The sequence below is a fragment of the Lycorma delicatula genome, chromosome 13 (assembly GCF_047948215.1).
Source record: "Lycorma delicatula isolate Av1 chromosome 13, ASM4794821v1, whole genome shotgun sequence".
NCBI lineage: Eukaryota > Metazoa > Arthropoda > Insecta > Hemiptera > Fulgoridae > Lycorma > Lycorma delicatula.
In genome coordinates, this window is record NC_134467.1 from 11,847,014 (window position 1) to 11,859,484 (window position 12,471).

General features: G+C 33.6%; 1 protein-coding gene across 2 annotated transcripts in view; it reads left to right on the forward strand.

Annotated features, from left to right (window-relative positions):
- LOC142333847 (transient receptor potential cation channel subfamily A member 1-like) overlaps positions 1-12,471 on the forward strand; it is a 40,536-nt gene that overhangs the window by 3,894 nt on the left and 24,171 nt on the right. The window contains exons 2-4 of one of the 2 annotated variants that reach the window (XM_075381407.1): positions 2,123-2,323; positions 6,382-6,566; positions 9,792-10,062. In XM_075381407.1, coding sequence (XP_075237522.1) covers positions 2,123-2,323; positions 6,382-6,566; positions 9,792-10,062 — 657 coding nt within the window. The remainder of the gene's footprint in view (positions 1-2,122; positions 2,324-6,381; positions 6,567-9,791; positions 10,063-12,471) is intronic. The other variant, XM_075381408.1, reaches the window with a different exon arrangement.

Sequence of the window (12,471 nt, forward strand, 5' to 3'; positions counted from 1 at the left end):
AACGACCCATCACGCCACCAGTATGAAATCCGCATCAAACTGTAATTAATAGGTACGCATAAACTGTACTACAATTATCTGAGGATTTTACTGTCACAAATTCAACAATTCTGCTTCTTGACATACCTATTAAGGTGGAAATGGATCCCATCGCTAAAGATGATTTTTCTTAGCAAAATCACCGTCAACTTGTTGATTCCTTCAGTTTTTAGTGAAGCCCGAAAATTCCTTATCTTGATTTTATTATAGTGCTTTCCTTTGCTGTGTGATGTCACTACCTTTTGGCCCTTATTGGCCAGTTCAAAATATTTCTTACACACATCACTAAAAGCATGATACACATCTTTACCTCTCCTCAATCGACTGAATTCTGGGTGTAAGTTTGTAACTAACCACTGGTAATTAAACAGAATCTTTTTAGATGTCATTTAAAAAAAATTAAAATTACCTAAGATACAGAAAAATTCATGGTGGTTTGAGAGAAATTCCAAGAAAACTGTTCAACAACCTTTAAATTTTTTAATAATAACTTTTGTTAAAATTTTACCAACAAAAAATAAATTAACTGCAATTTCGAATATTCCTCCTTTAATATAAAAAAAATAATTAGGGACTGCAATTAAGAACAGGACATGTTAACGGCTGCTTGAAACATGTAGTTGCAATGCTCTGAGCAATGGGATTCTACTTCCCGATGCTGAAATGGTATATCAAATACGAGGGATATTTCTAAAGTAAACACCACTGGGAAATTTCCCTCCTTAAGGTTGAGGAAACTGTATCGTTCATGGCCACGCTAGTAATGTACACACTGAATTTTTGTCTGTAAGTTGTCGCGTTGTAGTATCATTCATTACGTTATTACGTTATAATATGAATAGGAAAATCGATGTTGCCGCCGACTGTGAAATATGTTGGGTCATACGTTTTTTAAACCATCAAAACATTAAGCCGGCTGAAATTCATAGACGGTTGTCGTCTACGGTGATAATGTAATGAATGAAACCTCCGAAAACGGTGTGAAAGTTTAAAAATAACACAATTAATGTGCACGATGAAGAACCCTTCGGGGAGGCCCACGATAATCACCGAGGACTTGTTGAAACGGGTCGATGATGAAATAAGAAAAAATTGTCTCTCAACGATTTTCGATCTGGCCCTTCTTTTCCCTAATGTTCAAGAGCATTTATCGGTCGCATTGTTCATGACATTTACGCTTCAGAAAGGTTTGTGCATGTTGGATGTCGCATATCTTAACGAAACGTCTCAAAAAAATCTGAATGGAATCTGCTTTGAAATTTTTGACGCGTTACACAGAAAAAGGTGATGAGTTTATTAATTCGATTGTTACCGGCTATGAAACATGGATTTCGTATTACACGCCAGAAAGACATCCTGACTCCGTAGGGGAGGACACCTCCACTACAACCTACGTTACAGGCCCTTATGGGTTTTACCGGAGATCATCTTCCAAACCTCGGCTTTTGATATATTCCAGTATGCCACGAGTGACTCATCGAACTCAAAACAATCTCACACAGCTCACCGAGTCTTAAGCAAGACTGAAAATTCCTAACTAACAAAAGAATTGAACTACCTACAAGTAGAAGGTAAAAGTAAGTTCAACACACAACACGAAACATAAAAATATTACACAGTAACATTAACAACGGCTGTCAAGTGAATGGCGTCATCCTCAATCACCAACCAGACCGACAAAGGTAAAGCTACAGCTATTTGAATGCAAACTGATAGTGACAGTCGTTTGGGAAACGACCGATCGGTTTGGCAAACTTCTGATTGATTTCATGCCACGTGGAACGACTATAAATGCAGAACCCTTCTTCGACTACTTAAGTTACAGCGCGCCATTCAAAATCAGGGACGTGGGCGGCTGACCAACGGCACCATCCTGCTGCACAATAATACACGTCCACATGTTGCGGACGTGTAATTTTAATTTTAACTAAATCGGTCAGGAAAAATGAGTCTTAAAATTCAGGGGTAACACTGATATAGGTTTTTTTAAAGAAAAAATTATAAATCTCAATCAAAAATTTAACATCAGCCATTTTTAATGTTAATCAGATTTTATAATGTTAATTTGTTTTTTATGTCTTAGGCAGATTACGGTGATAGAGTTGGTAGAACTCCACTTCATCTTGCTGCGACACAAGGATCTGCAGATGTTGTTGAATTGTTACTTGATGCTGGAGCACAACCAAATTGCAGATATACTGTTAGACCATGGTCAGAAAAAGATAATTTATTCCGATGCGATCATAAGACAGCTTGTCCTAGAGAAACAACTGCTGCTAATGATGTACATATAAGCAAAATTCCTCTTATTTTATAGAAGTCATTAAGTTATGAAACTTAGGTTTATGAAAACGCCATCTTAAAATATGTTACACGTTGATACTATCTCACTATTGTTATTCTCTTACAACAGCATTAATAAGTTATTATTTATATACAAGCCATCAAGGAGGACTTTACAACCTCGTAATTGTATTAATTTTATTATGAGAACAACTACAATCCATTCTAGTATTATTTTTCAGTAAGACTAATTAATGTTGTCTCATATTTTATCATAAAGACTGATAAATGAGACATCTAATAAGACTTATTAATGAAATAATGTGGGTTTTTCAGGCATGACTATTACCAATTCTTTTCACAGTTCTGATATCACTTGCAAAGCAATGATTAACATTAGATTGAATGAAATTACATCTCATCATTAAGTCAAGTTTTTACAAGTTCTTAGATGCATTGAATCAGGAACTGCTCCATCATTACAAGACTTCGGCTCCGTGAGCTGTAAATTATGGCATGTATAAGTGAAACTTTACAGATAAATTTGGCTACTAAAAAGAGATAATTCCATGCACTGTATTATTTTAGCGCTTACACAGTAGGTCCGAAAAGTTTCCGAACTAAATTTCTGTAGTCGATACAAGTAACGCCATCTCTCGAACAACCAAGGAACTATATTGTACGATGACTGACGAGTGTGTGTACAAAATTTCATCACGTTTTGTTACTCCATTTTCGAGTTATATTTGGCCGCATACATGTGACCACGTGCGAGCTCGTGACATGGAACAAAGAAGCACATTAAAATTTTGTGTCCGACTTATTTTTAGTTGAAATTTATTCTACGATACGGCAAGTATTCGATGATGAGGCCGCATCTCTTACTACAACATATACGTGATGGAAACGGTTTAAAGATGGAAGAGAGTCGTTGGATGACGACGAACGAAGGGGAGGCCGTCAACAGCTATTCACGACGAAAACGTTGCTGCGAAAGTGCGCGAGCTCCTGCTCGAACAACCTCGTCTTACCCTTCCCGGCCATAGCAGAAGAGCTAAACATCAGTAAAGATGCGGTACGTACAATTCTAACAGAAAAATTTAACTGCCGAAAGGTGTGCTCTCGTTTCGTTCCACATTTCTTGACCGAAGAACAAAAACAGCACCTGTTTTTGTTCTTCGAAAGAAAGACGCACCGTCTTTCTTGCGCTCAAGACTGCTTTGAAACTGCCGATAGCAACCCGAATTTTTTGCAATCGATTGTAACTGGGGAGGAAAGCTGGTGCTTCATGTATGATCCGCAAACGAAGAGTCAATTCGCTGCTTGATTGAGTCCTATAGCATAAAGACCGGCGAAAGTCAGGCAGCAAAAATCAAGAGTGAAAACGATGTTGATTCTTCGACTCGAAGGGCTTGATTCATCATGAATTTGTCCCAACTGGTCATACCGTGAATTCCAAATTCTGTTTGGAAGTAATGAAACATTTGATGCGTGTGTATTCGTCGAATCCGGCCTGAATATCGGGATACGAACAGTTGGACTCTCTTGCACGACAGTGCCCCGGCACACATAGCAACAATTTTAACACGTTATTACGCCGAAAATCAAATCACCATCTTAACCCAGCCGCCCTATTCACCCGACTTGGCTCCAGCAGATTATTCTCTGTTCCCGAAACTCAAGTTAAAGATGAAAGGCCGCTTTTTCGACGACATTCCGGCCATTCAAAGGGCTTACACCGAGCACTTGAAGGCGATTCCACAATCTGGATTTGTCTCCAGGCAAATCCTCGCTCTGGATTTCTCCAGAGCGTTTGACGGACTCTACCGGCGCTGCAACGGGTGTTTAACTAGAGAAGGGTTTTGTGTAGAGGGCTGATGTGAGTAAATTTGTTTATCTTTAAATCTGTATTTTTATTTAATTTAGTTCGGGAACTTTTCAGACACACTGTGTAGAAGAGGTAGTTTGCTGCCAAAATTCTGAGATTCTTGACTGATGCTTTCCTTATAAAACTTAATAACATCTGTTTATAAAAGTAAAACGTCAAAACCTGCAGAACTTAATTTGTGTAAACTTAACTTCCTCAATTGACTCAGTACAGGGCTGGCTGTAATAAACCTATGTGCAAAGCCAGATCAGAGTGTCTGTTACTAAAGGTAGATTGGACCATGAGTCCCAGTGATGTGAAAATATTGCTTATGACAGCCAGTTGATGTTTGGGATACTGTAAATAACGGTAGCTCTTTTCCTTAGAGCAGGTTGAAAGATTATACTTTCAAATTGAAGTTAGTGCTATTTCTAATTTCTCTTCTGTTGGCAAGTTCAACTAATTCAATTATGTTTTGAGAATGATGGATTCTGTAGACCATACTGAGCTCACACATCCTGATCCGGTAGAGGAGACACCCACCATGTGACATTTCCAGTTGCCATGCCACTCCCTTTGTACCTAGCCCTGATGGGGTTTACTGGAGGTCATCTTCAGAAGCATCGGTAGTTGACATATTACAATGTAGCCTTAGCCTGGATGCCGCCGATGTGAATACTGCAAGCAAGATTCCCATCAGTGTATTATTAACAAAGATGAACTCATAGTAACAAAAAACACCTTAAATATAGATTTAAGACTAAATTCTTAAACGTTGAATGAAAGCACTGAAATCATCTACCCAAGCAGGTAAAAGTGAGTTCAACACAACTCAAATCAACCAGCAAGTAAAAAACATAAAAGTGAAACATTAAACAAAACTAAAATATAACAACTAACATAAAACGAACAAATACAAAGTAACAAAGAAATGAGAAAGCAATAGAAATAAGGGAAGCCCAGTCAGGACTCTACACCCCCTCTGCTACCCTTTCTTTAGCAAGTTAGTTTCATAAATTCCTCAATTATTAACCATTCACCCTGGTTACTTCAATTCTGCTGAATATCCAGTGCCAACCTGAAAATCTTGAGACGACAAATCACCTCGGTACGCTTTTCATCGTATTTTGTATACTAATACAACACATGAAAAACGTCATCCAGAACTCCACACTACAGGCACAAACCCTGAATCCACCAGGCCAAATCACACCAGCTTGCTCCTAAAAGCACCTTCTCCTGTAAGAAACTGCGTAACATACTTATTCAGGGAAATCCAGAAGCGCGCTGCAAGCATCTAATATCCAGGAAAAGATTGTGCTTATACCACCCATTTTCCATCTCATCCCATTTTGCTTGCCAAAAATCATATCCATACTGTTTGTTCTCCCGGATTTCAGAAGTCAACTCGCCCAACTTCCTAGCAGCATAATGTTCCTGCCTTTCTATCGCAAGAATATCAGTTGGTTTCACACCCATAATCACCTCTTGTGAAATTGTTCGGTAACCGCTCGTTACCATGAGTAACTTAAGCTGTTGGGCCCTCAGTAAAATATTACAATAACTTTGAAATTTTTAGCCTCCCCATCCAAACAGGTGCTGCATATAGCTTAATAACCTCACGCACGCCTTTGTACAGGATGCTCATAGTCCTAAAATTAAGACTCCAATCAGGATTGGCCGCTGAACTCACACACCGCTTAACAATGGATCTGTCAGGTTTGATGTTACTGGCAGATCAAGTAGTTGCTATGAAAAAGGCACATATGAGATAATTGCAGTGAAATTTGTTTGGTGTATCTGTCTTTTGACTGGTTTTTATACTGAAAAACTCCATTTTTCTTTATCCTTAGCATTTTCTTTCACTTCATTATGTTTGTTCCCTCCCTTATATCTATAACCATTTCAGTTCTTCTTTTGTTCTGTCTTACCTTAAAATGCAAAGTACCCGTTCATCTTTTGCTGTATGGTACAACGCTGAAGACACTTTGTGTAGAATGTGTAATATAAACTCCACCTTTAATGTTTCCTCTTGTTTATCATGTTTACCACTCTGTCCTCCTCTTGTTATTTATTCTTAGTATTTTATCTCACTTCTCATCTAGAAGTTTATACCCAGGTGTCTAGAATCATACATATATGTATATATATATATATTTTTTTATTTTATTTATTTATTTTTTTTTTTTTAGTTGCCTTTACCAGAATGCTGGGGTCGTACACCACTACATCAGGCAGCAAAAGGTGGTCATGTTAGATGTGTTGAATTATTATTGGAAAAAAAAGCTAATGTAAATTGTTTAGATGAAAAAAACATAAGTCCTTTACTATTGGCCAGTAAATCAGTTAGAGCTGATGATATTTCTGGTATTAAAAGGTATTTATTATTTTAGAACAAATGGTTCTTTTGTTTAAAGCTTCATTTTATTATTTTAGAACAAATGCTTTTTATTTGTTAATCTTGTTTATATAACTTGCAAAAGTTATACGTTTATTTGGTCTGTTTTTTTGACATTAATACATTTTCTTCAAAGGTTGGTCTGCTCCAGATTTAGACAGCATGACAGTAGTACAGACATTCACCTGCAGTTGAAAAAAAGATTTACCTTAATTAATTCAATTATAAACACATGTTGTATATTTTTTATTAACCAATTAATCCGATCAAATGTTTTAACAATTTTTCATCTTAACAGCTTGAAATATTTTTGTCTTGACAGAATTAATTTTAGGCTTTGATAGAATAATATACAAGATTGTTTCTCTTATCTTTTCAATTTTCAGTTCCTGGCTAAACCATATTTTTCAAAAGAATCCCGTTCTTTGTTTCCCATATTTCAGAAAGCTTCCTTCTTACTGCATTCTGTATAAAAAATGAAGGATATCGACATACATTTCCTTGTTCAATATATTCTTATCAGATATGAATTTGTGGTAAATAATAAAAACTTAGTAAATAATAGTAAAATAGTAAAATATAAAATAGTAAAATAATAGTAATAGTAAAATCAGAAAAAATTGTCCAGCGTTATTTTTCATTTGCTTCTACCCAAATTAAATTTCTGTGATCACAGAGATGATGGTGATTTCCACTCTGATGACTGGCATTTTGTCTGTGGATTGTACAAAAAACACACCACACCTAATCTCCTGTTATGATGTTGCTCAGAACATTTTCTGATCAGCCATAATTACTAGATCTATTACCGGTATCTGCAATTTTCTTTCTGACATGTAGACAACCTTTTTGGAACAGTGTGTTGACAAAGCGATGCATGTTCAAATGATATGGAAAATACTGTGACAACTTTTGACTGATAGCCCCTTATTGACAATATTTCATTGACAGTTTCTTTTGTCACTTCATACAACATTTTCAACATACTCAATATTTTCTTCAATTGTCGACATAGATGGGGGCTCACTTTGAATCTCATCTTCAAATATTACATACTACAACCATCACTAAAATGCTTTTGCCAATTATAAACCATTGTTTTCTTCATTGCCAATTCCCCATAATCTTTAACGCAATGTTAATGTCTTTGTCGATGATTTTTTAAAAATAAAACCCAAAAATTTATATTTGTATGCTGTTAATAGCATATTTTTCATTACAACATACACATTATGAAACAAACAGATTTAATAATATTGCATCTAAAACAGAAAACATGTATGTGACTATATCATGAAGTTATGAGTGCTGCTAACATGAAAATAAAAAAATTCTTTATTACGATTGCTATTTTAAACTGTATGAAGCGATTCTAGGAAATTTTTGAACCTACCTTATATGCACGATTGAAATCATAGCAATGTCTTCTCTTCTTCACTTGAAATATTTATCAATCTGCTACCATCTTTTGACTAAAAAGAGTGTTTTTACACTTCTTGAATTAGTATGCTTTAAAAATAGGAAAATAAAAGGGCAACAGTTAAACATGCTTTCTTTTTGTTAAAAATTTAATGTACATGTTTGGAATATATTTTAGAGAAAAACTGGCAATATGAAAATATAAGATATATGAAAATACTGTAAAGTGGTATTAAATAATTACCTAAATAAGAAAACAGAATTAAATTTAATTTTCACAGGAATTATGAAATTTCAAATGCAAATAATGAAATATTGATTTTATTAATGACTTCTTTGGTAATCCTGTTACCATAGATCTTGCTAAATCAAGATCTCCAGATTTGAAATCGCCAAATCTTTTCTCTGTGGTTACCTCAAAGATAAAGCCTACAGCAACAAACAATGAACACTAAAACAACTGAAGGTTAATACCAAAAAACCTATATTAAATATCCAGGCACAAAGTTTGATTATCCTTACAAGAAACTCAGAGAAAAGGGTGGAAGCATATATTCAGGAAAATGCTGATCATTTTCAGGATTATTCTAGAATTTAAGGTGTAAAATTTTATAATAAAACGTATTTAATAAGTTACTCAAGCCTTTTTGTTTAAAATATATCTACTAACCTAAGCCTATATGCCTAAGCCTAAGTCTATAGTATAGATTATACTAACATAAGCCTATATGGCATGTAGTTTATATGGAACGCCTGTAGGTACTGAAAACTCATAATAGTTTACATAAAAGTTGAAGAAGCTTTGTGTCATCAGAATATATTTTTTTTATAAGAAAAAATATTCCTTATTTATTTATTTTTTTATTTTTTTTTTATATATTTTTTTTTATAAGAATTAATTTAAGATGTTAAAATTCTAGACACAATTGGTAATCATCCCAGTTGCTACTATTTTTATATAATTAAAAAAAAAATTAATTAATAAATGTCAAATTTATTTCCATTTATTGATGGAAAACAAAATGCAGAAAATGGGACTATGCATTTCAGCTGACCAAAAACACATACAACAAAAAGTCACTTACCTGGAACTCAAAACAAAGATATTACAGAACAGTAATAAAACCAGATGCTTGCAGCAGAAACATTAACTTTTTAGTGTTTCTACTGTTTACATAGCTTCTCTCTTCGCAAAGCAATGACAGTTTAAAAACTGTTAAAGAAATAAAAAGAATAATCAGGAAAATTCTTGATCCAAAATTCCAAAACGTCAAAACAAAGCTGATACTAAACAAAGAACTATAGAGGAAAACTGAGAAAATCTCAGACACGATGAAGGAAAAAGAATCAACTTCTACTACTACATCAAAAGGATGAATTGAAGCATAATAAGTAAATAGATTTTTTAATTTGTCATTAATAGAAAAAACAAGAAACATCTGTTCAAATCCACTCAAAAAGATAAGATTGAACCAAAAATTCACAAAAACAACATCACTGACTGACAAAAGATCAGAACAACACTGAAAATGAAGACTTAAGATTTCAAGAAAAAGTCTCACCCAAAAAAAGGTCTAGTATGTTACAAGAAATGAGGAAAGCCACCTCAGAAAGGATGAAAGATTACTGGAAGAAGAAAAAAGAACAACACGCATAGAATTACTTGATTGATCTTATGTAACCCTAGACAAGTGAATTAAAATAAAAAAAAAATTTAATTAATTTTATAAATTATAGAAAGTCTTATGTAAATATTGACTAAAATATTACATATTTTGTTTTTAGATATGAGAGGGTAATGACTCAATTAATTTTGAAAGGAGCAGATATTGATATTATTTGTGAAGAAACAAAGAATACTATGTTACATTATTCAGTCAAAATGGGTTCAGTACTGGTTACTCATATGCTTATCGAGCGCGGGGCTAGAATCAAAACTCAAAATGTATATGGTGAGACGACTTTGCACATTGCTGCTGGTCTTAACAACAACATCGATATTCTTCATAATCTAATATTACATGACGGTAAAGAATCGATTAATCACCCTGATGAGGTCAGTATCATATTTTCTTGGTTCAATATATATTTATTATTCTGTTATTTCTCATTCAACCAGTTTGTTGTAGAGAAAAGAAAAGATTTTATTCTGCATTGTTTAAATTTTACCATGTTAGTTACAGCTTAAATATTTTATTATTTATCTTATGTATTCTTACTTTTTTTTGTCAGCCATTTTACTGGAGGTGTCTCCTATTAATTTTTTCTGATCTAAAACAAATTTAAAACTTTTTAAACTTATAATCATAATTACTATATCCTACATCCTCAGTTATCCATTTTATTTATTAAATTCTTCATCTTTCTGTGTGGTTTCTCCCTTGTTTATATTCCCTATGACCAATGTATAACTAAATTTGAATATCTTTATATACAACATACCAAACTAATTTGTCGATTCAGCCGCAAATTTTTCTTCTCTCCTGTTCATCGTAAAATCTCTACATTTTAAATTTTATCAACCTGCCTAATTTACAACAACTTTATATAACATTGTATTTCTAAGGCTATTCTTATATCATCCACATTTCATAACTATAAATTGCTCCCTCTGTGAATCATGAGACCTTCCCGATGGTGAGGGAGCTTGAGTGCTCAGTGATACAGAGTAGCTGGACGAAGGTGCAACCTTCGGTTCAGCTACTCCATTATGTTTTCTCTTTATTGAATATTTTCTACTGATAACATGTTAAACTGTTGGTACAGTAGTTCTTGCAATTATCTCCTTTTGCTTTTTATGTTAAAATTATTTGACGCTACTAACTTGTAAAACGTGTCGTAAATTTCAAAACATTTTCAGTCACTCTTGCACTCATCTTTTTTAAATGTTGCAATTATTTTCATTCTGGCATCAGTTAATATTATTATTTCATTTCATCAATGCAGATTGTTATTGGGTAGATGTATATTTAAAATGCTATCAAATATACTATATAAATAATATGAAATCCAATATAATTTAATAATAAATGCAAATAAAAATAAAACCAAAGATTAAAAAATACATAAAATTTATAAAGTCACTCAGAATAAATAGCTTGTAAATTTTTAAATCTGGATACAGTTTGTCTAAATACAGAAAGCAATAATAATTAAAAATGTAATCGCAGTGTTCTTGAAATATAAAAACTGAATTGCTCTGACTGCACAATATCTTACATCAGTCAAATCAGATACGACTTCAAACAATGGTGTAATGGGCATTTAAAACTTCTTCAGAGTCCATAGGAAACCCTCCTTTTGTAATTATTCAGGCTTATTAGAAATATTCAAGAAAGCTTACACCAGTTGTTTGTTTATTCATTAAAGTATCATTGTCATAAAAGAAGAATCATTTTTTCAAATATCATTACATTACACTTCTGTTCAGTTCGCTCAAGAGTTTCCTACCTGATTGTCAATTCTTTTTGTGCTTTTAAAACTTATACATCAGATGAATACAAAAACAAGTATGATGGTGATCGTGTTAAAGATTCATTGACTATGTTAACAGAACATCAAATAATTATAAACTTTAATTAAAGTTAATGATTGACAGGAAGCAATTAAATTGCCAAAAATTGTTAAAGAATCTTTAATAGTATATAGAGATAGCAACAGTTTTATAATAAAACTGTTATAAAAAATATTATTATATTTCAGTATAAACTGCAATATGATTTTGATACATGTAAAATTAACTGAATGGTTGGTCTTTTAGTAAAACCGGAGGTTTACTAAATACTTACAGTAATGAACGTATTGATGATTTCTCTTTTATAAATAGAACCATGATTCAATCTGTCCAATTGTGATTCGTCATGGCGAGCAGAGGTCTGGGACCAGGTTCAGCTATCACCTCTTAGAGTGATTACTTACTGAAAATTCTCTTCTTATGCAGTAGACCGTGGTGACTCAATTATAATTCATCATGGCGAAAGAGATCTAAACCTTGAGTAAGGCTTATCTTACGCTTTATATGTCCTGCTAACAAAGCTATTCATTTTTTTTTCTTTTTCTGTTTAGCCTCTGCAACCACCATCAGGATTAATTCAGAGGATGAATGAGGATGATATGTATGAGTGTAAATGAAATTTAGTCTTGCACAGACTCAGGTTGACTATTTCCAAGATGTGTGGTTAATTGTAACCCAACCACCAAAGAACACCGGTATCCACGATCTAGTATTCAAATCCGTATAAAAGTAACTGCCTTTACTAAGATTTGAACCTTACAACTCTTGACTTTGAAATCAGCTGATTTGCGAAGACGTGTTCACCACTAGACCAACCCGGTGGGTTAAAGATATTCATCTGGAATTAGTATATGACTTGACAAGTCATTTATTGCAACTTTCAAAAGATTCATAACAATTAGGGATATACCTACTCAAGTCTTTACTCACAATGATTCCAACTTCCGTTGC